Raw genomic sequence first — 27,282 nt, 5'->3', positions numbered from 1 at the left:
CAAACAAAAGAAACATCCATCACAGTGAGTCTCCTCCAGTCACCTCCTCACTGTGATGGAAGGCCAGAATGTCTTTATGACAATAAAGGTAATTCTGATTCTGATTCTGAAGAGTACAAAATAATTTGATCGCAGTTAGCTAGGTCCCAGAGTTTTCTAGAATGCTGTTGTATTTAATAAGATCACCAGAACAAAAATCTTAGGATGTATTTAACATGATTGCCTCAACACCATTCTGCTGATTGTGCTGATGGGGGGTGGAAGTTCCCACTTTATTAATCCGTTCTTTTACCTGAATCATTTTGTTCTGCCCAGAACGCAGAAGGTGATGTAGCTGGTTTTGGAAGGAGGACGATGCGTAATAATAAATCAATGGATCAAGACAACAGCTCACACTACACAGGCACAGACACAGCACGTAGGCAAAATAATAGGACTCCCCGTTTTCGTGAATAAGATTCAGGGCGTGTAACACCAAGATGATGTTAGTCGGTGTAAAACAGACAATGAACACACAGAGTACAATGATCGCCAGGACGATGGCATGTCTCTTCCCCTGCGGGTTGACCGCACTGGCCGAGTGCAGCTTTGAGATTATCTTCGCGTTGCAGACTGTGTTGACGACCAGGAGAACGAGAAAGAAAACGACCAACAGGTAGGGCAGACAGTAGAGGGAAAAGATGTGCAGGGCGTCGAAAGACTGCACGTCGTGGCAGGTGGTGATGTTGAGGTCGGCAATGTACACGGTCTGCTCTGTGAGGAAGAAGGGCAGAGTGCCGCAGATGGAGAGGAGCCAGGAGGCGAGGCAGAGACAGGCTGATCGCCGGCGGCTCCGCCAGATGGTCCACCTGATAGGGTAGACCACGGCCAGGCAGCGGTCCACACTGATGCAGGTCATCAGCAGCACAGAGCTGCACATGTAGGCGTAGAAGCCGCCCGTCACCAGGCGGCACAGGAACCAGCCGAGCCGCCAGTCGTTGCCGGAGAAGTTGTAGGAGATCTTGAGCGGCAGAAGCAGCACGAACAGCAGGTCGGCCACCGCCAGGTTGGTCATGTACATCACCGCCGTGTTGTTGGCCGTGACCACCTTGAAGAGGAACAACAGGATTGCCAGCAGGTTGAGCGGCAGGCTGGCTGCAAACACCAAGGTGTAGAGGAAAGGAATGACCACCGTCGTGCTCGGGCCCGTCAGGTATCTCCTCACCGACTCCGAGACCCACACTCCGGGCACTTCATTCGCCTGCGAGTGACTCCCATTCAACCCCCGTCTCGACGCCGGCACTGGCACCGGCACTGGCACTGGCGCGGGTCCCCTCCTCTGGGAAGGGGAGATTTTGGGATACCGGCTCCCCCCAAAGGTTTTGGGAAAAACGTTGCTTCGGGAACTCGAGTTCCTCTCTGAAAATACAAGATTTTTTTTTTTTTTAATTAATAATTTATACACGTTTATACACAATAGACAATATTGCCCTTCGAGCCAGCACCGCCATTCAATGTGATCATGGCTAATCATTTTCAATCAGTACCCCGTTCCTGCCTTCTCCCCATACCCCCTGACTCTCCTATCCTCTATCCAGCTCTCTCTTGAATCCATTCAGAGAATTGGCCTCCACTGCCTTCTGAGGCAGAGAAGGTGTGGAGGGGGAGGGAGGGGGGGGGAGAGAGTGGGGGGGGGGGGGGAGGGGAGGAGGGAGGGATGGGGGAGAGGGGAGGGATATGGACCTCCCCTTTTCCCAGTACCCCTCTTTCCCCCACCACCAATTCCACAGATTCACATTATGCTACTAAACGTATAAGATTATTGAGGGGTTGGACACGTCAGAGGCAGGAAACATGTTCCCAAATGTTGGGGGAGTCCAGAACAAGGGGCCACAGTTTAAGAATAAGGGGTAGGCCATTTAGAACAGGGATGAGGAAAAACCTATTCAGTCAGAGTTGTGAATCTGTGGAATTCTCTGCCTCAGAAGGCAGTGGAGGCCAATTCTCTGAATGCATTCAAGAGGGAGCTAGATAGAGCTCTTAAGGATAGCGGAGTCAGGGGGTATGGGGAGAAGGCAGGAACGGGGTACTGATTGAGAATGATCAGCCATGATCACATTGAATGGCGGTGCTGGCTCGAATGGCCGAATGGCCTCCTCCTGCACCAATTGTCTATTGTCTAAATGATACCAATTAATACCAATTAATACCAAGGATGCCAATACCCTCACTAGAACTTTTCATCTCCAACTGCCGGCGTGACATTAACCGCCTCAAATTCTCCACTCCCCTGACTCACTCGAACCTCTCCCCTCCTGAACGTGCAGCCCTCCACTCACTCTGCAACAACCCTGACTTAGTCATAAAGAGTCTGAAGAAGGGTCTCGACCCGAAACGTCACCCATTCCTTCTCTCCAGAGATGCTGCCTGACCTGCTGAGTTACTCCAGCATTTTGTGAATAAATACCTCCAATTAAGAACATACCGACCCAACGTCACCCATTCCCTCTCTCCTGAGATGCTGCCTGACCTGCTGAGTTACTCCAGCATTTTGTGATTTATGCCATCGATTTGTACCAGCACCTGCAGTTATTTTCCTACACTTCCGACCCCACGAGGAGCAACACAAAGATCCACAACTTCAATTCAATACAATTCTGAGGCTTAGTTTTAGTTTACAGACCGAATCCGCACCAACCAGCGATCCCCGCACATTGACACTATCCTAGGTGGACACAAAATGCTGGAGCAACTCAGCGGGTCAGGCAACATCTCAGGAGAGAAGGAATGGGTGACGTTTCGGGTCGGGTCGAGACCCTTCTCCAGACTGATTAGGAAAATAACTGCAGATGCTGGTACAAATCGAAGGTATCACAAAATGCTGGAGTAACTCAGCAGGTCAGGCAGCATCTTGGAGAGAGGGAATGGGTGACGTTTTGGGTCGAGACCCTTCTTTAGACTGATGATTTTATGATACCTTCTTCAGACTGATGTCAGGGGAGGGGGCTGGACAAAGATAGGATGTAGTGGGAGACAGGAAGAAAGTAGGAGCACTGGGAAGGGGGCGGGGAGAGGGACAGGGGAACTATCTGAAGTTGGTTCCTCTGTCAACATTGACTTCTCCAACTTCAGATAGTTCCTCTGTCCCTCTCCTTCCCCTCCCCCTTCCCAGTCTGTACGGAGTTTGTACTTTCGCCTTGTGACCATTAGGGAGGATGGTGGGGAGGGGAGGGGAGGGGGGTAAGGGGAGGAGTGGAGGGTGGAGGGTGCTGCACCAATGCAGGAGAGGTTTGGGCCAATGGGTCCACTTGGTCTAGTCCTTATTAAAACCCTAACACTATTTTAATTCACTATTATTTAGATGTTATACAATATTATACAATGTTTCCCAGTGAACCTGGTACATATAGTGGAAGAGGGGGAAAACAGGAATTTTAAAGAGAGCAGAGGCAAGGGCCCCCTGGCAAATTGAATGGGAACACAGAACTCGATGAGTTTAGTTCAGTTTAGCTTAGACATACAGCATGGAAACAGGTCCAGCTCACCGAGTCCATGCCAAGCAATGATAACCTCTACACTAGTTCTATTCCAGACACGAGGGACGATTTACTTAACCCTGTACGTCTTTGGAATATGGGAGGAAACCAGATTATCGGGAACACACACGGTCACAGGGCGAACGTACAAACTCCGTACAGACAGCACCCGTGGTCAGGATTGAACCCGGGTCTGTGGCACTGTAAGGCAACAACTCCACCGCTGCATCACCATCCTGCCCTGTGAGTTGGAAGGGAGTGCAGGAAGTGGAGCCCTGGTGAGGCAGAAGGAGACAAATGTTGAACATTTGGGATTTCTGAATGGTCAGGTCACAAAGTATTGCAGTTTGGTAGGGCGGCACGGTGGCGCAGCGGTAGAGTTACTGCCTTACAGCACCATGGACCCGTGTTCGACCCTGACCACGGGCGCTGTCTGTACGGAGTTTGAACGTTCTCCCCGTGACCTCGTGGATTTTCTCTGAGATCTCCGGTTTCCACCCACACTCCAAAGACATACAGGTTTGTAGATTAATTGACTTGGTGCATGTGTAGGATAGTGTTAATGTGTTAAGCGCTGGTTGGTGCGGACTCTGTGGGCTGAAGGGCTTGTTTCCACGCTGTATCTCTAAACTAAACTAAATCAATTCCATCCCTGGCCTGGCCTGAAGTTGATGGAGAGTGATAGAATCACAATGCAAGTGATTCTATGAATTATTCCAGCACTCCAAAGACGTACAGGTATGTAGGTTAATTGGCTGGGTAAATGTAAAAATTGTCCCTAGTGGGTGTAGGATAGTGTTAATGTATGGGGATCACTGGGCGGCACGGACTTGGTGGGCCGAAAAGGCCTGTTTCCGGCTGTATATATATGATATGATATGATGATATGATATGATATGATAACGATGAAAATATTTTTTCATGGATAATTAAGGGTTGGTTGGTGAAATTAACTCACTATGTTTGTTCTTCATATGGATTTAAAATAGCCCAAAATGACAAACTTCAGTAAAAGTCTCCACTAGATTTTTCTCCATATCTTTAGACTTTAGAGACACAGTGTGGAAACAGCCCCTTCGGCCCACCGAGTCAGTGCCGACCAGCGATCCCCCCACACTAATACTATCCTACATGCAAGGGACAATTTACAATGTTACTGAAGCCAAATTGCCTACAAACCTGTACATTTTTGGAGTGTGGGTGGAAACCAGAGCACCCACAGAGAACCCACGCGGTCATAGGGAGAACATAGAAATTCTGTACAGACAGCACCCATAATCAGGATCAAACCAGGGTCTCTGGGGCTGCAAGGCAGCAACTCTACGACTGTGCCACTGCACCACCACCAGATAGATCTGTTTCTATCTATCACCCAGGAGCCTCGGCATCAACAACACCCCTCCCCACCCCCCTCCCCACCTCACCTCCTCCTCACCCACCTAATTTAGATTTAGAGATACAGCGCAGAAACAGGCCTTCGGCCCACCGGAGCCGTGCCGCCCAGCGATCCCCGCACACTAACACACATTTGCCCAGCCAATTAACCTAACCTATTCCATCTGCACATCATCCCCCATCTCATCTGGTTCCATCTATCTCCTAACACTCCCCAGAATGCAAGATATAGTTCTCAGCTTTTTAGTGCAACAGTTCCAGTTCCAAAGTCCAATATCCGCAATGTGGTAGAGGAGAATCAGACTGTGCCATAGCTTATGGAAGGACCATTCGGAAGCCTGATAACAGAGGGAAGAAACTGTCCCCAAGATTGGTGGTGCATGTTCAAGCTTCTGTATCTTCTGCCCGAAGGGAGTGGAGAGAAGAAAGAATAACCGGGAAAGGTCTTTGTTTATGTTCGCTGCTTTGCCGAGGCAGTGTGAAGTGTAGATGGAGTCAATGGTGGGGAGTCTGGCCTGTGCGATGGATATTAAGGGAGTGGTGCAGGGTTAGAGTTGGAAAGTGGCACAGAGGTAAAAGATCAGCCACAATGTCCATGAATGGCGGAACAGGTACAAAGGGCTGTACGGTCTAACTCTGCTTCTATGTTGCTACGTTCTTATGAATTTGCTTTTCAGTCACAGTGTATCCTTTCATCCCTAAAACTTTTTAATATTATCATTGTTATGAACATCTTTTAAGTCCACATTTGGTATTTTCAAATACTAAACATGAACAGTTAAATAAACAATTGGAGCCACTGCAACCTGACCCTGGGTGCAGTCATGACTTCTCTGAGAGCACAGATTGAGGAGTTAAATTATATTTTCCTTATTTCAAGTACTAACTGTGCTACTTTTCATTTATAGTTTCGTTTCAAGGTACAGCGTGGAAATAGGCCCATCGGCCCACCGAGTCCGCACCGACCAGCGATCCCCGTGCACTAATACTATCCTACACACTAGGGACAATTTACACTTATACCAAACAAATTAATCTACAAAACTGTACGTCTTTGGAGTGTGGGAAGGAACCGGAGCTCCCAGAGAAAACCCACGCAGGTCTGGGGAGAACGTACAAAACTCCGTACAGACAGCACCCGTAGTAAAGTCAAAGTCAAAGTCAACTTTATTGTCAATTTCCAGTTAGTTTACACAGACAGAAAATCGAAATACCGTTTCCCACAATCCCGAGGAATAAAGTGCATTAAATTAAGTTAAAATTAAAAAGGCACAGCAAACAACAATCAATATAAAATATAGTCACTTCAATGAAAAAAAGATGAAGATGAATATATTACAATAAAAAAATAATGAACAGTAGTGCAAAGCCTGTCCATAGCAGCGTTAAAAAAAAAATGTCTGGTGCTGGATATGCGTGTGTGTGGGGTGTTAAAGTCCAGGTCCAATGGGGGCAGGGGAGAGAGGAGGGAGGGAGGGGAGAGAGTTCAGCATCCTGACAGCCTGGTGGAAAAAACTGTTCTTTAGTCGGGTGGTGCTCGACCTCAGGCTGCGAAACCTTCTCCCTGAATCTTCCCTGTCCCGCCTGCAACTGGTCCAAAACGCCGCAGCGAGACTCCTGACGGGTACCCATAAAAGGGACCACATCACCCCGATTCTGGCCTCTCTCCACTGGCTCCCTGTACGGTACAGAATCAACTTCAAGCTCCTCCTATTCACGTATAAAGCCCTAAATGGACACTCCCCCCCCCTACATCAAAAATCTTCTAACCCCCCTCTCTAACTCCAGGTCCCTCAGATCGGCCGACTTGGGGCTATTCACTATCCCGCGGTCTAGGCTTAAACTCAGGGGTGACCGCGCTTTTGCGGTTGCAGCTCCTAGACTGTGGAACAGCATCCCTCTCCCCATCAGAACTGCCCCCTCCATCGACTCCTTTAAGTCCAGGCTCAAAACATATTTCTGCTCCCTAGCGTTTGAGGCTCATTGAGGAGGCGCTGTGAACTGTTTGCGTGCTACTGTATGTTTTCATTTTTTTTTCTATTGGAACCTAATCAAATGTACAGCACTTTGGTCAACGTGGGTTGTTTTTAAATGTGCTATACAAATAAAATTGACTTGACTTGACTTGACTTGAAGGCAGGAGGGTGAAGAGGATGTTGGAGGGGTGGGATGGGGTCACCCACAATGCTCAATGCTTTGCGGGTGAGGCGGGTGGTGTAAAGGACCAGGAGTGTTGGGAGTGAGGCGCCAATGATCCTCTCAGCAGTAGTCGGGATTGAACCCGGGTCTCCGGCGCTGCAAGCGCTGTAAGGCAGCAACTACCAACTCTACCACTGTGCCGCCCTTAGTGATAGATTATTTATGTTTATGTAGTTCAAGCTCTTGCTTTGCTCTCATCTTTAGTATATGTTTGAAGCGCCTCACTCCGACCTCAACTACCACCCCTCCCTACCCTCTCTCCCCAGTTCACCAAACCGTTTCAGCTTATGCCACAAAATCTCTGAACAACAGCTGTCCAAAAAGCACTTTCCAATCTTCCCCCTCCCCCCCCCTTCGCCTCCCCCCACTCCATGCCTTATCTTGACTTCAGCTTTCTATCCTTGTCTCAATAAATGCAGTGGTTTTTACCCCAATTATCCTTCACATCACGTCGAAGCATTTCCTGCACTGATTATTCTTCACAGAAAACTATTTCTTCTAATCGCCTTTTAAGTAATTGTGAGCAATGATAGCTCTTCATCATTGACATCCCAAGCAAATTCTTTCCCCAATTGCCTTCAAAGTTTTTCATTATCTATCTTCTATTATCTATCTATCTATCTATCTATATACTACTAAAACGCAGATATTTTTTAAGTTACAGAGGTCTAAAAGTGCTGCCCCCCCCTCATTTATCGAAGTTTTGACAGAAGGGGGGCGCTGCGGTCCGGCAGTGCTCAGTACGCATGCGCGGAATCTCCTCACTCTGTACTCAGCACGCATGCGCGGCATCTCCTCACTCGCACCAAAACAATGGACGCCGTTAGCGGCGCCAGCCCGTGATCACCGGCTCACCTCTCCTCTCTCCCCTTGCTTCTCTCCTCTCTCCCACACCCGGGAGAACATCTCCCCGCTATCCCCCCCCCCCCCCCCCGGGCCTTTGAATGATGCGATCTCCCGAAGCCCCCCCCCCACCGGACTTTTCACAGATCCGATCACCCGCACCCCCCCCCCCCCGGGCCTTTAAATGATGCTAAGAGTGTGTCTGGGGGAGAGAAAATGGAGGGGGGGGCTGAGAATGGGGAATGGGACAACAGGGGTAGTGCGGAGGGGAATTGGTGGTGGGGGAAAGAGGGGTACTGGGAAAAGGGGAGGTCCATATCCCTCCCCTCTCCCCCATCCCTCCCTCACCCCTCTCTCCCCCCCCCCTCCCTCCCTCCACAAATACCACCCCATCTCTCATCACCCTCCCCACCTCCCTCCACCCTCCATCCTCAACACATCCCTCCCTCCACCACTCCCTCACCCTCGATCACTCCACACCTCCCTCCCCCAAACCTCCCTCTCCCTCCCTCCCCCCTTCACTCCCTCACCCCCTCCCGGATACAATGGAAACCCTAAGAGGACGGGCCAAAGGGGAGAGGGTGGGGAGAGTAAGAGTGGGGATGGGGGACGAGAGAATGGGGGAGTGGGGAATGGGCCCAACGGGCCCACTTGGTCTAGTCTATCTATCTAACTCCTCCTAGACGGTACACCAAAGCGCTACGATTTTTGTACCGCCGTATTCACCATTAACCTGGGCAACTATTGTAAGTACTTTCGTTCAAATTGAAGCTACCTTTTTAAAGCTAGAGAGATATTAAAGTTTAAATTTTTCATTTCTAACCCTTTTCTTCAAGGGGCTACATTTGTTTCCAAAAGTTCCCAGAAAAGGATTTAGTTTTCAGCAAGGATTTAGTTTTCAGCTTGTGACGGCTACATTGTTTCGAAAACCTTCCAAGAAGTCTTTTTTGTTATTGCAAGTCAAGTCAAGTCAAGTCAAGTCAGTTTTATTTGTATAGCACATTTAAAAACAACCCACGTTGACCAAAGTACTGCACATCTGATTAGGAAAAAAAACAAAAACATCTGATTAGGAAAAAAAAATAAAAATTAAGGCTATAGTGGTCACTTGACATACACAGATCACGAGGACGGGCCCAACGGGCACACTTGGAGAGTAAGAGTGGGGCTGGGGGAGGAGAGAATGGGGGGTGTGGGGACGGGCCCAACGGGCCCTCTTTTCCGGGCCCAACGGGCACACTTGGAGAGTAAGAGTGGGGCTGGGGGAGTGAGAATGGGGGGTGTGGGGACGGGCCCAACGGGCCCTCTTTTCTAGTATACTACTAAAACTCAGATCTTGTGTTATATATATATATAACACTGATGTCGGCTGAATACGGCAATTCCGGCAAAACGGTGAACCGTAGCGCCACGATTTTTGTACCGCCTTAATCAGCATGCGGTTCGCTGCTGGAAAATGATATTTTTATTTAATTCGGACGCATATTTTTTAAGTTACAGAGGTTTAAAAGTGCTGCCCCCCCTGATTTATCGAAGTTTTGACAGAAGGGGGGCGCTGCGGTGCGGATTGTGATGTCACAATGCCCCTGTGAGATGGACTCGAGCTGACCCCCCTTCCCCCCCCCCAGCGGTATTCAGCGTGTGACGTCACAATGCCCCTGTGCTACATTGTTGCGAAGAGCTGTCAAGTCAAGTCCATTTTATTTGTATAGCACATTTAAAAACAACCCACGTTGACCAAAGTGCTGTACATCTGATTAGGTACTAAGGAAAAAATGAAACATACAGTGGCACGCAAACAGTTCACAGCGCCTCCTCAATGAGCCTCAAACGCTAGGGAGTAGAAATAGGTTTTGAGCCTGGACTTAAAGGAGTCGATGGAGGGGGCAGTTCTGATGGGGAGAGGGATGCTCTTTCCACCCTCCCCCTCTCTCCCTCCCCCCTCCCCCCTTTCCCCCCTCCCCCCCTTTCCGCCCTCCCCTTCCACCCTCCCCTCCCCTCCCCCCTCCCTCCCCCTTCCCTCCCCCCACTCCCCTTCCCCCTTCCCCCTCCCCTCCTCCCTCCACACCTCCCTCCTCCCCCCCTCCCCCTTCCCTCCCTCCCCTTCTCCCGGTTACAATGTAAACCCTACGAGGACGGGCACAATGGGGAAAGAGGGGTACTGGGAAAAGGGGAGGTCCCCCTCCCTCCGCCCTTCCCCTCCCCCCTCCCTCCCCCTCCCCCTCTCTCCCTCCCCCTCCCCCTCTCTCCCTCCCCCCTTCCCCCCTCCCCTTCCCCCCCTCCCCTCCCCTACCCCCTCCCTCCCCCTCCCCTCCTCCCTCCACACCTCTCTCTCTCCCCCTTCCCTCCCTCACCTCCTCCCGGTTACAATGGAAACCCTACGAGGACGGGCCCAACGGGCACACTTGAGATGGGTGCTACAGTGAGAAGCACTATGTGACCGCGAATGTTTCAAAACAAGCACTTAAAAAGCACTTATCTCTTTTTAAAGTATATTTTTTTATTGCAAGTCACTTAACATACACAGATCAGCATTGGGCCCATATGCTCGTGGGCCACCGGGGCAAGTGTTTCGAAAAAAGCACTGAGAGTGTGTATGGGGAGAGAGAGAATGGGGGGGGGGGGTCTGTGAATGGGGACTGGGGACAACAGGGGTCGTTGCGGAGGGGGCTTGGTGGTGGGGGAAAGAGGGGTACTGGGAAAAGGGGAGGTCCCACTTCCCCCATCAACCCCTTCCTCCCCCCTCCTTCCCACCTCCATCCCCACTCCCTCCCCCCCCTCCCTCCCCCCTCAATCCCAACCTCCATCACCACTCAGCCCCTAACTCCCCCCCTCCCTCCTTCCCTCCATCCCACCCTCCCCCACTCCCTCCCCCCTCCCTCCACCATTCCATCCTCTCCCCCTCCCCCCTCCTTCCACCATCCCTCCACCCCTCCCGGTTACAATGGAAACCCTACAGGGACGGGCCCAACGGGGAAAGAGGGGTACTGGGAAAAGGGGAGATCCCCCTCCCTCCCCCCTTCCCCCTCCCTCCCCCCTCCCCCCTACCCCCCCTCCCCTCTCCCCCTCCCTCCCCCTACCCCTTCACTCCCCCCTTCCCCCCTCCCCTCCCTCCCCCCTCCTCCCTCCCTCCCCCTTCCCTCCCTCCCCTCCTCCCGGTTACAATGGAAACCCTACGAGGACGGGCCCAACGGGGAAAGAGGGGTACTGGGAAAAGGGGAGATCCCCCTCCCTCCCTCCCCCCTCACTCCCCCTTACCTCCCCCCTACCCCCCTCCCTCCCCTCTCCCTCCCTCCTCCCCCCTTCCCCCCCTCCCCTCCCCCTCCCCTCCCCTCCTCCCTCCACACCTCCCTCCTCCCTCCCTCCCCCTCCCCTCCCTCCCCTCCTCCCGGTTACAATGGAAACCCTACGAGCACGGGCCCAATGGGGAAAGAGGGGTACTGGGAAAAGGGGAGGTCCCCCTCCCTCCCCCCTCACTCCCTTCTCCCTCCCCCCTCCCTCCCCCTCCCCTTCCCCCCTCCCTCCCCTTCCCCCCTCCCCTCCCTCCCCCTCCCCCCTACCCCCTTCCCTCCCCTCTCCCTCCCCCTCCCTTCCCCCCTCCCCTCCCCCCCTCCCTCCCCCTCCCCTCCCCCCTCCACACCTCCCTACTCCCTCCCTCCCCCTTCCCTACCCCCACTCCCCTCCCGGTTACAATGGAAACCCTACGAGGACGGGCCCAACGGGCACACTTGTTCTAGTATACTACTAAAACTCAGATCTTGTGTTATATATATATATATGCGCGTAACAGCGGTTTCTCTGATTTCGTCAAAACGGTGAACCGTAGCGCCACGATTTTTGCACCGCCTTAATCACCACGCGGTTATCTGCTGCAAAATTGTTTTTTATTTAATTCGGTCGCATGTTTTTTAAGTTACAGAGGTTTTAAAGCGCTCCCCCCCCCCCCCCCTAAATTATAGGGGGCGCTGTGGTGCGGATTTATTGAAGGTCTTCAGATTATGATGTCACAATGCCCCTGTGAGATGGGTGATACATTGTTGCGAATACAGATCGCCGTGAGAAGCACTTGGTCAAGTCAAGTCAAGTCAATTTTATTTGTATAGCACATTTAAAAACAACCCACGTTGACCAAAGTGCTGTACATCTGATTAGGTACTAAGGAAAAAAATGAAAAGAAACATACAATGGCACGCAAACAGTTCACAGTACCTCCTCAATGAGCCTCAAACGCTAGGGAATAGAAATAGGTTTTGAGCCTGGACTTAAAGGAGTGGATGGAGGGGGCAATTCTGATGGGGAGAGGGATGCTGTTCCACAGTCTAGGAGCTGCAACCGCAAAAGCTCGGTCACCCCTGAGCTTAAGACCGGAAACGCTAGGGAATAGAAATAGGTTTTGAGCCTGGACTTAAAGGAGTGGATGGAGGGGGCAATTCTGATGGGGAGAGGGATGCTGTTCCACAGTCTAGGAGCTGCAACCGCAAAAGCTCGGTAACCCCTGAGCTTAAGACCGGAAGCTTAGTGACCGGAAAGTGTGTCTGGGGGAGAGAGATCGTTGCGGAGGGGGCTTGGTGGTGGGGGGAAAGAGGGGTACTGGGAAAAGGGGAGGTCCCCCTTCCCCCCTCAACCCCTTCCTCCCCCCTCCTTCCCACCTCCATCCCCACTCCCTCCTAAAACTCCTCCCCCTCCCTCCCCAACTCCCTCACCCCTAACTCCCCCCGTCCCCTCCATCCCTCCCTCTCCCCTACCCCTCTCCCTCCCTTCCCTCCCCTCCCCCTCCACACCTCCCTCCCTCCCCTTACCCCCCCCCCCCCCCACTCCCCTCCCGGTTACAATGGAAACCCTACGAAGACGGGCCCAACGGGAAAGAGGGGTACTGGGAAAAGGGGAGGTCCCCCTCCCTCCCCCTACCCCTCTTCCCCCCTCCCCTTCCCCCCTCCCCCCTCCCCTCCCCCCTCCCTCCCCCTCCACACCTCCCTCCTTCCCCCCCTCCCGGTTACAATGGAAACCCTACGACGACGGGCCCAACGGGGAAAGAGGGGTACTGGAAAAGGGGAGGTCCCCCTTCCCCCTCAACCCCTTCATCCCCCCTCCTTCCCACCTCCATCCCCACTCCCTCCCCCCCTCCTCCCCCTCCCTCCCCAACTCCCTCCCCCCTCCCACCCTACCTCCCTCACCCCTCCCTCCTAACTCCCCCCTCCCTCCTTCCCTCCATCCCTCCCTCCCCCAATCCCTCCCCCCCTCCCTCCACCCTTCCATCCCTCTCCCCCTCCCCCTCCTTCCACCCTACCTCCCCCCTCCCGGTTACAATGGAAACCCTATGGGGACGGGCCCAACGGGGAAAGAGGGGTACTGGGAAAAGGGGAGGTCCCCCTCCCTCCCCCTTCCACCCTCCATCCCTCCCCCTCCCCCTACCCCCCTCCCTCCCCTCTCCCTCCCCCCTACACTCCCCCCTCCCCTCCCCCCCTCCCTCCCCTTCCCCTCCTCCCTCCACACCTCCCTCCCTCTTCCCTCCCTCCCCTCCTCCCGGTTAAAATGGAAACCCTACGAGGACGGGCCCAACGGGGAAAGAGGGGTACTGGGAAAAGGGGAGGTCCCCCTCCCTCACCCTTCCCCCCTCCCCTCCCACCTCCCTCCCCCTCCCCCCCTCCCTCCCCCCTTTCCCCCCTCCCCCCCTTTCCGCCCTCCCCTTCCCCCCCTCCCTCCCCTCCTCCCTCCCTCCCCCTCCCCTACCTCCCCCCTCCCTCCCCCTCCACCCCTTCCCCTCTCCCTCCCCCTCCCCCCTTCCCCCTCCCCCCTTTCCCCCCTCCCCCCCTTTCCGCCCTCCCTTCCCCCCTCCCTCCCCTCCTCCCTCCTCCCTCCCTCCCCCTTCCCTCCCTCCCCTCCTCCCGGTTACAATGGAATCCCTACGAGGACGGGCCCAACGGGGAAAGAGTGGTACTGGGAAAAGGGGAGAGCCCCCTCCCTCCCCCTTCCCCCTCCCATCCCTCCCCCCTCCCATCCCTCCCCCCTTCCCCCCTCCCCCCCTACCCCCCCTTCCCTCTCCCCTCCCTCCCCCCTCCCTCCCCCTCCCTCCCCCCTCCCTCCCCCTCACCCCTACCCCCTCACTCCCCCCTCCCCCCCTTCCCCCCTTCCCTCCCTCCCCCTCCCCTCCTCCCTCCACACCTCCCTCCTCCCTCCCTCCCCCTTCCCTCCCTCCCCTCCTCCCGGTTACAATGGAAACCCTACGAGGACGGGCCCAACGGGGAAAGAGGGGTACTGGGAAAAGGGGAGGTCCCCCTCCCCCCCTCCCCCTTCCCCCCTCCCTCCCACCCCCTCCCCCCTCCCCTCCCCCCTCCCCTCCCCTCCCCTCTCCCTCCCCTTCCCCCCACCTCTGCCCCCTTCCTCCCCCCCTCCTCTCCCCCCCCTCCTCTCCCCCCCTCTCCTCTCCCCCCTCTCCTCTCCCCCCCTCTCCTCTCCCCCCCTCTCCTCTCCCCCCCTCTCCTCTCCCCCCTCTCCTCTCCCCCCTCTCCTCTCCCCCCTCTCCTCTCCCCCCCTCTCCTCTCCCCCTTCCCTCCCCCTCCCCCTCCCTTCCCCCTCCTTTCCCCTCCCTTCCCCCCCCTTCCCCCCTCCCTTACACCCTCTCCTCCCCTCTCCCCCCTCCCTCCCTCCCCACTCTCCTCTCCTCCCTACCTCATCCCTCCCTCCCTCCCTTCCCCGCAGCGCTGACCGCCGGGAAGTGTAGTCGCCGTCGCCTCTCCCGCTTCTGCTCTATAGATAAGATTAATTTCTTTTTCAACAAAGAATGCTGTTTATTTTAAAGTAAAATAGACACCTCTCCTCTCTCCCCCCCTCTCCTCTCCCCCCCCTCTCCTCTCCTCTCCCCCCTCTCCTCTCCCCCCTCCTCTCCCCCTCTCCACTCCCCCTCCACTCTTTCCTCTCCCCTCTCCTCTTCCCTCCCCCCTCTCCTCTCCCCCCTCTCCTCTCCCCCTCTCCTCTCCCCCTCCCCTCTCCCCCTCCCCTCTCCCCCCTCCTCCCCCCCCTCCTCCCCCCCCTCCTCCTCTCCCCCCCTCCTCCTCTCCCCCTCCCTCCTCTCCCCCTCCCTCCTCTCCCCCTCCCTCCTCCCCCCCCCTCCTCCTCTCCCCCCCTCCTCCTCTCCCCCTCCCTCCTCTCCCCCTCCCTCCTCTCCCCCCTCCCTCCTCCCCCCTCCTCTCCCCCTCCCTCCTCCCCCCTCCTCTCCCCTCCCTCCTCCCCCCCTCCCTCCTCCCCCCCTCCCCCCCTCCCTCCTCCCCCCCTCCCCCCCTCCCCCCCTCCTCTCCCCCCCCCTCCTCTCCCCCCCCTCCTCTCCCCCCCCTCCTCTCCCCCCCCTCCTCTCCCCCCCCTCCTCTCCCCCTCCTCCTCTCCCCCCCCTCCTCTCCCCCCCCTCCTCTCCCCCTCCTCCTCTCCCCGAAGCGGAAGTGTAGTCGCCGTCGCCTCTCCCGCTGTTTGATTTCATTTATAACAAAGACATTTATTTAAAATGAGGAATGTGATTTTCATTAAGTTTGATTTTATTTATTTTAAAAAAGCTGCTGCTCTATAGATAAGTTTATTTCCTTTTCAACAAAGAACGCTGTTTATTTTAAAGTAAAAACGCGGTTTTTTTCATTGGGTTTCACCCTCCCTGTTAGCGCCCGATTGGTTGGGTCTTTACGTGGGGTACAGTGATTGGCTCCACCATCCCTGTTAGCACCCAATTGGCTGGGTCTCTACGTGGGGTGCAGTGATTGGCTCCACCCTCCCTGTTAGCGCCCGATTGGCTGGGTCTCAACGTGGGGTGCAGTGATTGGCTCCACCCTCCCTGTTAGCACCCGATTGGCTGGGTCTCTACGTGGGGTGCAGTGATTGGCTCCACCCTCCCTGTTAGCGCCCGATTGGCTGGGTCTCTACGTGGGGTGCAGTGATTGGCTCCAACCTCACACTCGATGTGGGTGGAGCAGTTGATTTGAACTGACACCAACTGCCGTAACCAACAGTCCACCGTGCTGCTGCTGGTTGAGGACAGGCTCCAGCATCGCTCAGGAGGGCAGTTTAATCCAAATACAGAAAGAATATTTATAGATAAGTTTCTTATCATTTCCAACAGAAAAATTACATTTATTTTAAACGGTACGAGATTTCCATTGCATTTAATTTTATTTTAAAAAAAAAATAAGTTTACTTTCTTTTTTAACAAAAGAACATTTATTTCACATAAGTTTAATTTCATTTATAACAAAGACATAAGCTGCTGCTCTATAGATAAGTTTAATTTCCTTTTCAACAAAGAGCGCTGTTTATTTTAAAGTAAAATAGACCCCTCTCCTCTCCACCCCCTCTCCTCTCCTCTCCTCCCCTCCCCTCCCCTCCCCTCCCCTCCCCTCCCCTCCCCTCCCCTCCCCTCCCCTCCCCTCCCCTCCCCTCCCCTCCCCTCCCCTCCCCTCCCCTCCCCTCCCCTCCCCTCCCCTCCCCTCCCCTCCCCTCTCCTCTCCTCTCCCCCCCCTCTCCTCTCCCCCCCTCTCCTCTCCCCCCCTCTCCTCTCCCCCCCTCTCCTCTCCCCCCCCTCTCCTCCCCCTCTCCTCCCCCCCCTCTCCTCCCCCCCTCTCCTCCCCCCCTCTCCTCCCCCCCTCTCCTACCCCCCTCTCCTCTCCCCCCTCACCTCTCCCCCCTCTCCTCTCCCCCCTCTCCTCTCCCCCCTCTCCTCTCCCCCCTCTCCTCTCCCCCTCTCCTCTCCCCCCTCTCCTCTCCCCCCTCTCCTCTCCCCCCTCTCCTCTCCCCCCTCTCCTCTCCCCCCTCTCCTCTCCCCCCTCTCCTCTCCCCCCTCTCCTCTCCCCCCTCTCCTCTCCCCCCTCTCCTCTCCTCTCCTCTCCCCCCTCTCCCCTCCTCTCCTCTCCCCCCCTCTCCTCTCCCCCCCTCTCCTCTCCCCCCTCTCCTCTCCCCCCCTCTCCTCTCCCCCCCTCTCCTCTCCCCCTCTCCTCTCCCCCCTCTCCTCTCCCCCCTCTCTTCTCCCCCCTCTCCTCTCCCCCCCTCTCCTCTCCCCCCTCTCCTCTCCCCCCCTCTCCTCTCCCCCCCTCTCCTCTCCCCCCCTCTCCTCTCCCCCCTCTCCTCTCCCCCCCTCTCCTCTCCCCCCCTCTCCTCTCCCCCCCTCTCCTCTCCCCCCCTCTCCTCTCCCCCCCTCTCCTCTCCCCCCTCTCCTCTCCCCCCCTCTCCTTTCCCCCCCTCTCCTCTCCCCCCCTCTCCTCTCCCCCCCTCTCCTCTCCCCCCCTCTCCTCTCCTCCCCTCTCCTCCCCTCCCCTCCCCTCTCCCCCTCTCCTCTCCCCCCTCATCTCTCCCCCCCCTCTCCTCTCCCCCCTCTCCTCTCCCCACTCTCCTCTCCCCCTCTCCTCTCCCCCTCTCCTCTCCCCCCTCTTCTCCCCCCCTCCCTCTCCTCTCCCCCCTCCCTCTCCCCCTCTCCTAACAACCCAACAAAGAACGCTCTTTATTTTAAAGTAAAATAGACCCCTCTCCTCTCTCCCCCCTCTCCTCTCTCCCCCCCTCTCCTCTCTCCCCCCCTCTCCTCTCTCCCCCCCTCTCCTCTCTCCCCCCCCTCTCCTCTCCCCCCCCTCTCCTCTCCTCCCCCCCTCTCCTCTCTCCCCCCCCCCTCTCCTCTCTCCCCCCCCTCTCCTCTCTCCCCCCCCCCCCTCTCCTCTCTCCCCCCCTCTCCTCTCCCCCCTCCCTCCCTCCCCACTCTCCTCCCTCCCGTCCCCGCAGCACTGACCACCGGGAATGTGATTTTCATTAAGTTTGATTTTATTTCTTTAAAAAAAGCTGCTGCTCTATAGATAAGTTTATTTCCTTTTCAACAAAGAACGCTGTTTATTTTAAAGTAAAAAAGCGATTTTTTTCATTGGGTTTCACCCTCCCTGTTAGCGCCCGATTGGTTGGGTCTCTACGTGGGGTGCAGTGATTGGCTCGATGTGGGTGGAGCAGTTGATTTGAACTGACACGAACTGCCGTTGCCGACAGTCCACCGCGCTGCTGCTGCTTGAGGACAGGCTCCAGCATCGCTCCATTTTGATCTGATACTTTTGTCTTCATTGATAACTGAAATTGCCTGTTCTCCATTTTGATTTAACTTAAATTCTCTTGAGGAGTTTATACATTTTTTTTAACTCAATTTTCATCTAATACTTCCGTGTTCACTGTTGCGTTACATTGTTTTTATGTCTTTTTCAATAACAGATTGTCTTTTGGTCCTTTTAAAGAAAAGACGTGATTTTCATTGATATTTGTTTCATTCAAAAAGCAGTCTTCATTTCATGTAATACTTCTGTGTTCATTAGTAACTCAAATTGTCCTTGGCAGTTTATAAATTAATAACACGGATTGTGTTTATGACTATAAATTTAAAAATTTTCATTTTCATCTATTCATAACTTTAATTGTCTTCCATTTTCCCTCCCTCCCCCCTACCCACCTCCCTCCCCTCTCCCTCCCCCATCCCCCCCTCCCCTCCCCCCCTCCCCTCCCCCCCCCCTCCCCTCCCCCCTCCCTCCCCTCCTCCCTCCTCCCCCTTCCCTCCCCCTTCCCTCCCCCAACCCTCCCCCTTTCCTCCCCTCCCGGTTACAATGGAAACCCTACGAGGACGGGCCCAACGGGCCCACTTGGTCTAGTCTATCTATCTATCTATCTATATACTATTAAAACTCAGATCTTGTATCTATATATATATATTCCACTGATGTCGGCTGAATACGGCAATTCCGGCAAAACGGTGAACCGTAGCGCCACGTTTTTTTACGCCTTAATCAGCATGCGGTTCGCTGCTGGAAAATGATATTTTTATTTAATTCGGACGCATATTTTTTAAGTTACAGAGGTTTAAAAGTGCTGCCCCCCCTGATTTATCGAAGTTTTGACAGAAGGGGGGCGCTGCGGTGCGGATTGTGATGTCACAATGCCCCTGTGAGATGAACTCGAGCTGACCCCCCTTCCCCCCCCCAGCGGTATTCAGCGTGTGACGTCACAATGCCCCTGTGCTACATTGTTGCGAAGAGCTGTCAAGTCAAGTCCATTTTATTTGTACAGCACATTTAAAAACAACCCACGTTGACCAAAGTGCTGTACATCTGATTAGGTACTAAGGAAAAAAATGAAACATACAGTGGCACGCAAACAGTTCACAGCGCCTCCTCAATGAGCCTCAAACGCTAGGGAGTAGAAATAGGTTTTGAGCCTGGACTTAAAGGAGTCGATGGAGGGGGCAGTTCTGATGGGGAGAGGGATGCTCTTTCCACCCTCCCCCTCTCTCCCTCCCCCCTCCCCCCTCCCCCCTTTCCCCCCTCCCCCCCTTTCCGCCCTCCCCTTCCCCTCCTCCCTCCTCCCTCCCTCCCCCTTCCCTCCCTCCCCTCCTCCCGGTTACAATGGAATCCCTACGAGGACGGGCCCAACGGGGAAAGTGGGGTACTGGGAAAAGGGGAGAGCCCCCTCCCTCCCCCCTTCCCCCTCCCTCCCCCCTCCCTCCCCCTCCCCCCTACCCCCTCCCCTCTCCCCCTCCCTCCCCCCTCCCTCCCCCTTCCCCCTCACTCCCCCCTTCCCCCCTCCCCTCCCCCCCTCCCTCCCCCTCCCCACCTCCCTCCTCCCTCCCTCCCCCTTCCCTCCCTCCCCTCCTCCCGGTTACAATGGAAACCCTACGAGGACGGGCCCAATGGGGAAAGAGGGGTACTGGGTAAAGGGGAGGTCCCCCTCCTCCCACCTTCCCCCCTCCCCTCCCCCTCCCTCCCCCTACCCCCCTCCCTCTCTCCCCTCTCCCTCCCCCTACCCCATCCCCTCCCCCCTCCTTCCCCATCTCCCTCCACACCTCCCTCCTCCCTCCACACCTCCCTCCTCCCTCCCTCCCCCTTCCCTCCCTCCCGTCCTCCCGGTTACAATGGAAACCCTACGAGGACAGGCCCAACGGGGAAAGAGGGGAACTGGGAAAAGGGGAGGTCCCCCTCCTTCCCCCCTTCCCCCCTCCCCTCCCCTCCCAAACAGTTCACAGTACCTCCTCAATTAGCCTCAAAAGCTAGGGAGTAGAAATAGGTTTTGAGCCTGGACTTAAAGGAGTCGATGGAGGAGGCAGTTCTGATGGGGAGAGGGATGCTCTTTCAAACCTTCCCCTCTCTCCCTCCCCCCTCCCCCCCCTCCCCCCTTTCCGCCCTCCCCTTCCCCCCCTCCCTCCCCTCCTCCCTCCTCCCTCCCTCCCTCCCTCCCCTCCTCCCGGTTACAATGGAAACCCTACAAGGACGGGCACAACGGGGAAAGAGGGGTACTGGAAAAGGGGAGGTCCTCCTCCCTCCCCCCCTTCCCTCTCCCCTTCCCCCTCCCCCTTCCCCCCTCCCCTCCCTCCCTCCCCCCTACCTCCCCCCTACCCCCTCCCTCCCCTCTCCCTCCCCCCTCCCCTCCCCCCTCCCATCCCACAACGGGTAAAGAGGGGTACTGGGAAAACAGGTGGTCCCCCTCCCCCCTCCCTCCCCGCCTCCCGGTTACAATGGAAACCCTACGAGGACGGGCCCAACGGGCCCACTTGGTCTAGTATACTATTAAAACTCAGATCTTGAATATATATATATATATATTCCACTGATGTCGGCTGAATACGGCAATTCCGGCAAAACGGTGAACCGTAGCGCCACGATTTTTGTACCGCCTTAATCAGCATGCGGTTCGCTGCTGGAAAATGATATTTTTATTTAATTCGGACGCATATTTTTTAAGTTACAGAGGTTTAAAAGTGCTGCCCCCCCTGATTTATCGAAGTTTTGACAGAAGGGGGGCGCTGCGGTGCGGATTGTGATGTCACAATGCCCCTGTGAGACGAACTCGAGCTGACCCCCCTTCCCCCCCCAGCGGTATTCAGCGTGTGACGTCACAATGCCCCTGTGCTACATTGTTGCGAAGAGCTGTCAAGTCAAGTCCATTTTATTTGTATAGCACATTTAAAAACAACCCACGTTGACCAAAGTGCTGTACATCTGATTAGGTACTAAGGAAAAAAATGAAATATACAGTAGCACGAAAACAGTTCACAGCGCCTCCTCAATGAGCCTCAAACGCTAGGGAGTAGAAATAGGTTTTGAGCCTGGACTTAAAGGAGTCGATGGAGGGGGCAGTTCTGATGGGGAGAGGGATGCTCTTTCCACCCTCCCCCTCTCTCCCTCCCCCCTCCCCCCTTTCCCCCCTCCCCCCCCTTTCCGCCCTCCCCTTCCCGTCCTCCCTCCTCCCTCCCTCCCCCTTCCCTCCCTCCCCTCCTCCCGGTTACAATGGAATCCCTACGAGGACGGGCCCAACGGGGAAAGTGGGGTACTGGGAAAAGGGGAGATCCCCCTCCCTCCCCCCCTCCCTCCCCCCTTCCCCCTCCCTCCCCCCTCCCTCCCCCTCCCCCCTACCCCCCTCCCCTCTCCCCCTCCCTCCCCCTCCCTCCCCCTACCCCCTCACTCCCCCCTTCCCCCCTCCCCTCCCCCCCTCCCTCCCCCTCCCCACCTCCCTCCTCCCTCCCTCCCCCTTCCCTCCCTCCCCTCCTCCCGGTTACAATGGAAACCCTACGAGGACGGGCCCAATGGGAAAGAGGGGTACTGGGTAAAGGGGAGGTCCCCCTCCTCCCCCCTTCCCCCCTCCCCTCCCCCTCCCTCCCCCTACCCCCCTCCCTCCCTCCCCTCTCCCTCCCCTACCCGATCCCCTCCCCCTCCTTCCCCATCTCCCTCCACACCTCCCTCCTCCCTCCACACCTCCCTCCTCCCTCCCTCCCCCTTCCCTCCCTCCCGTCCTCCCGGTTACAATGGAAACCCTACGAGGACAGGCCCAACGGGGAAAGAGGGGAACTGGGAAAAGGGGAGGTCCCCCTCCTTCCCCCCTTCCCCCCTCCCCTCCCCTCCCAAACAGTTCACAGTACCTCCTCAATTAGCCTCAAAAGCTAGGGAGTAGAAATAGGTTTTGAGCCTGGACTTAAAGGAGTCGATGGAGGAGGCAGTTCTGATGGGGAGAGGGATGCTCTTTCAAACCTTCCCCTCTCTCCCTCCCCCCTCCCCCCCTCCCCCCTTTCCGCCCTCCCCTTCCCCCCCTCCCTCCCCTCCTCCCTCCTCCCTCCCTCCCTCCCTCCCCTCCTCCCGGTTACAATGGAAACCCTACAAGGACGGGCACAACGGGGAAAGAGGGGTACTGGGAAAAGGGGAGGTCCTCCTCCCTCCCCCCCTTCCCTCTCCCCTTCCCCCCTCCCCCTTCCCCCCTCCCCTCCCTCCCTCCCCCCTCCCTCCCCCCTACCCCCTCCCTCCCCTCTCCCTCCCCCCTCCCCTCCCCCCTCCCATCCCACAACGGGTAAAGAGGGGTACTGGGAAAACAGGTGGTCCCCCTCCCCCCTCCCTCCCCGCCTCCCGGTTACAATGGAAACCCTACGAGGACGGGCCCAACGGGCCCACTTGGTCTAGTATACTATTAAAACTCACTTCTTGAATATATATATATATATTCCACTGATGTCGGCTGAATACGGCAATTCCGGCAAAACGGTGAACCGTAGCGCCACGATTTTTGTACCGCCTTAATCAGCATGCGGTTCGCTGCTGGAAAATGATATTTTTATTTAATTCGGACGCATATTTTTTAAGTTACAGAGGTTTAAAAGTGCTGCCCCCTGATTTATCGAAGTTTTGACAGAAGGGGGGCGCTGCGCTGCGGATTTATTCTTCATTGTGATGTCACAATGCCCCTGTGAGATGAACTCGAGCAGACCCCCCTTCCCCCCCCCCCGTGGTATTCAGCGTGTGACGTCACAATGCCCCTGTGCCCCTCCCTCCCCCTTCCCCCCTCCCCCTCCCCTACCTCCCCCCTCCCTCCCCCTCCCCCCCTTCACCTCTCCCTCCCCCCTTCCCCCTCCCCCCTTTCCCCCCTCCCCCCCATTCCGCCCTCCCCTTCCCCCCTCCCTCCCCTCCTCCCTCCTCCCTCCCCTACCTCCCCCTCCCTCCCCCCCTTCCCCTCTCCCTCCCCCCTCCCCCTCCCCCCTTTCCCCCCTCCCCCCCTTTCCTCCCTCCCCTTCCCCCTCCCTCCCCTCCTCCCTCCCCCTTCCCTCCCTCCCCTCCTCCCGGTTACAATGGAATCCCTACAAGGACGGGCCCAACGGGGAAAGAGTGGTACTGGGAAAAGGGGAGAGCCCCCTCCCTCCCCCCTTCCCCCTCCCATCCCCCCTCCCTCCCCCTCCCCCCCCTACCCCCTCTCCCTCCCCCCTCCCTCCCCCCTCCTCCCCCTCCCTCCCCCCTCACCCCTACCCCCTCACTCCCCCCTCCCCCCCTTCCCCCCTCCCCTCCCCCCCTCCCTCCCCCTCCCCTCCTCCCTCCACACCTCCCTCCTCCCTCCCTCCCCTCCCTCCTCCCTCCCTCCCCCTTCCCTCCCTCCCCTCCTCCCGGTTACAATGGAAACCCTACGAGGACGGGCCCAACGGGGAAAGAGGGGTACTGGGAAAAGGGGAGATCCCCCTCCCTCCCCCCTTCCCCCTCCCTCCCCCCTCCCCCCTACCCCCCCTCCCCTCTCCCCCTCCCTCCCCTACCCCTTCACTCCCCCCTTCCCCTCCCCTCCCTCCCCCCTCCTCCCTCCCTCCCCCTTCCCTCCCTCCCCTCCTCCCGGTTACAATGGAAACCCTACGAGGACGGGCCCAACGGGGAAAGAGGGGGTACTGGGAAAAGGGGAGATCCCCCTCCCTCCCTCCCCCCTCACTCCCCCTTACCTCCCCCCTACCCCCCTCCCTCCCCTCTCCCTCCCTCCTCCCCCCTTCCCCCCCTCCCCTCCCCCTCCCCTCCCCTCCTCCCTCCACACCTCCCTCCTCCCTCCCTCCCTCCCCCTCCCCTCCCTCCCCTCCTCCCGGTTACAATGGAAACCCTACGAGCACGGGCCCAATGGGGAAAGAGGGGTACTGGGAAAAGGGGAGGTCCCCCTCCCTCCCCCCTCACTCCCTTCTCCCTCCCCCCTCCCTCCCCCTCCCCTTCCCCCCTCCCTCCCCTTCCCCCCTCCCCTCCCTCCCCCTCCCCCCTACCCCCTTCCCTCCCCTCTCCCTCCCTCCCTTCCCCCCTCCCCTCCCCCCCTCCCTCCCCCTCCCCTCCCCCCTCCACACCTCCCTACTCCCTCCCTCCCCCTTCCCTACCCCCACTCCCCTCCCGGTTACAATGGAAACCCTACGAGGACGGGCCCAACGGGCACACTTGTTCTAGTATACTACTAAAACTCAGATCTTGTGTTATATATAAATATATGCGCGTAACAGCGGTTTCTCTGATTTCGTCAAAACGGTGAACCGTAGCGCCACGATTTTTGCACCGCCTTAATCACCACGCGGTTATCTGCTGCAAAATTGTTTTTTTATTTAATTCGGTCGCATGTTTTTTAAGTTACAGAGGTTTTAAAGCGCTCCCCCCCCCCCCCCTAAATTATAGGGGGCGCTGTGGTGCGGATTTATTGAAGGTCTTCAGATTATGATGTCACAATGCCCCTGTGAGATGGGTGATACATTGTTGCGAATACAGATCGCCGTGAGAAGCACTTGGTCAAGTCAAGTCAAGTCAATTTTATTTCTATAGCACATTTAAAAACAACCCACGTTGACCAAAGTGCTGTACATCTGATTAGGTACTAAGGAAAAAAATGAAATATACAGTGGCACGCAAACAGTTCACAGTACCTCCTCAATGAGCCTCAAATGCTAGGGAGTAGAAATAGGTTTTGAGCCTGGACTTAAAGGAGTGGATGGAGGGGGCAGTTCTGATGCGGAGAGGGATGCTGTTCCACAGTCTAGGAGCTGCAACCGCAAAAGCTCGGTAACCCCTGAGCTCGGTCCCCCATCCACGAAGGGGGACTGGGGAGGGGGACAACAGGGGTCATTGCGGAGGGGGCTTGGTGGTGGGGGAAAGAGGGGTACTGGGAAAAGGGGAGGTCCCCCTTCCCCCCTCAACCCCTTCATCCCCCCTCCTTCCCACCTCCATCCCCACTCCCTCCCCCCTCCTCCCCCTCCCTCCCCAACTCCCTCCCCCCCTCCCTCCCCACCTCCCTCACCCATCCCCCCCTAACTCCCCCCACTCCCTCCTTCCCTCCATCCCTCCCTCCCCCAATCCCTCCCCCTTCCCTCCACCCTTCCATCCCTCTCCCCCTCCCCCCTCCTTCCACCCTCCCTCCCCTCTCCCGGTTACAATGGAAATCCTACAGGGACGGGCCCAACGGGGAAAGAGGGGTACTGGGAAAAGGGGAGGTCCCCCTCCCTCCCCGTTCCCCCCTCCCTCCCCCTCCCCCTTACCCACCTCCCTCCCCTCTCCCTCCCCCCTCCCCCCCTTCCCCCCTCCACCCCCCTCTCCTCCCTCCCCCTCCCCTCCTCCCTCCACACCTCCCTCCACACCTCCCTCCTCCTTCCCTCCCTCCCCTCCCGGTTACAATGGAAACCCTACGAGGACGGGCCCAACGGGGAAAGAGGGGTACTGGGAAAAGGGGAGGTCCCCCTCCCTCCCCTTCCCCCCTCCCCTCCACCCCTCCCTCCCCCTCCCCCCCTACCCCTCTCCCTCCCCCCCTTCCCCTCCCCCCTCCCCCCTCCCTCCCCCTCCCCTCCTCCCTCCACACCTCCCTCCCCCTTCCCTCCCTCCCCTCCTCCCGGTTACAATGGAAACCCTACGAGGACGGGCCCAACGGGGAAAGAGGGGTACTGGGAAAATGGGAGGTCCACCTCCCTCCCCCCTCCCCTCCCCCCTCCCTTCCCCTCCCCCTCCCCTCCCCCCCTCCCTCTCCCTCCCCTCCCCTTCACCCCTCCCCTCCCCCCTCCCTCCCCCTCCCTCCCCTCTCCCTCCCCCCTCCCTCCCCCTCCCCTCCTCCCCTCCCTCCCCCACCCCTCCTCCCTCCCCCTTCCCTCCCCGAACCCTCTCCCTTTCCTCCCCCCCACTCCCCTCCCGGTTACAATGGAAACCCTACGAGGACGGGCCCAACGGGCACACTTGTGCTAGTATATATATAAAATCATCTTTCCTTCTTCCCCTCCCCCTTCCCTTTACCCTTTACCCCTTACTCCACCCTCCCTGCCCCCTGCTCACCGGACTGTAGAGCAGAGCCCACGGCAGCCAGAACCATCCATATCACCAGCAATTCTGTCCGGGACATCCCGTGTGTGAGAGGATTCTCCCCACTCTTCACAAGTGAAGACCAGTCCGCTAACCGCCTCTCTCCTTCCCCCCCCCCTCCCTCCTTCCTTCCTTCCTTCCTTCCTCCCCCCCCCCCCCCGCTGTTTCCTCTTTTGGTTCTCTACTTTAGCCTCAGAAGCTTATCCGTCGACTTCAGCTTGCACTTTAAGTTTTATTATCCAATTGAACGCTTCCTGGACAAAACTCCCCGTCTGCGTGTTTAGGGAGTGTTCTTAAAGTGGTCAGACCTCTCCCGGTTAACCATAGCCACACGATGTCTCACTTGGCAACTATGACTATGCCTTCAAGCACTAAGCGCTGAAATACCTTAAAAAATATATATATTGGTGTAAAATAGTGCAGCTGTCGCCTCCATCTCCATAGCAACGGTGTAAACCCAACCAGGCACATACCTCCAGTAAGGTTCAGTTTAGTTTATTGGTGTCAGTGTACCGAGGTACAGTGAAAAGCTTTTGTTGCATGCTAACCAGTCAGCGGAAATACAATACATGATTACAATCTATCCATTTACAGTGTACAGATACATGATAATAGAATAATGTTTAGTGCAAGGTAGAGCCAGCAAAGTCCGATCAAGGATAGTCCGAGGGTCGCCATCTTATCTGATTCCAGCACCAGCTTCAGACTCAATACTTTTGTCATCACCAAAATTCTTTGTTCCCACTCCATTACATTTCCTCACTTTGGACCCACAATTTCTCTTTAACCTGAAGGGCAGGGATTTGTCATCAAGAACGAACATAGAACAGTGCAGCAACGAGAACAGGCCCATCGGCCCTCAATGTCTGTGCCAAACATGATGCCAAGACGGTCTCATATCTAAAACCAACCTGCCATACATTGTCTCCATCTACACTTCATGCTGTCTCAGCAAGGCCACCAGCTTAATCAAGGTCAGCCATCTCCCTTCTCCCCTCAGACTGGAGGTACAGAGGTTTGAAAATGTAAACCTCCAGATTCAGGGACAGTTTCTTCCCCACTGTTATCAAGCAACTGAACCATTCTCTCAACAGCTAGAGAGCAGTCCTGACCTCCCATCCACCTCATTGGAGACCTTCGAATTACCTTTAATTGGACTTTATGAGACTTTATCTTGCATTAAACGTTATTCGATTAACCCTGTATCTGTATACTGTGAAGGGCTTGATGGTAATCAT

The 27,282-nt window shown here is 56.5% G+C and overlaps 1 protein-coding gene across 1 annotated transcript; it reads right to left on the bottom strand.

Annotated features, from left to right (window-relative positions):
* On the bottom strand, nucleotides 1–26,128 carry LOC144592506 (proteinase-activated receptor 1-like). Its single transcript, XM_078397110.1, has 2 exons — nucleotides 26,018–26,128; nucleotides 1–1,398 (listed from the first exon to the last, which is right to left on the bottom strand). The coding sequence occupies exons 1-2, from the start codon at nucleotides 26,082–26,084 to the stop codon at nucleotides 200–202; spliced, it is 1,266 nt and encodes a 421-aa protein (XP_078253236.1). The 5' UTR covers nucleotides 26,085–26,128; the 3' UTR covers nucleotides 1–199.
* Nucleotides 26,129–27,282: the final 1,154 nt, after the last annotated feature.

Source organism: Rhinoraja longicauda, chromosome 3 (assembly GCF_053455715.1).
Source record: "Rhinoraja longicauda isolate Sanriku21f chromosome 3, sRhiLon1.1, whole genome shotgun sequence".
NCBI classification, from domain to species: Eukaryota; Metazoa; Chordata; class Chondrichthyes; order Rajiformes; family Arhynchobatidae; genus Rhinoraja; species Rhinoraja longicauda.
This window is presented reverse-complemented; position numbering and strand designations above follow the sequence as displayed.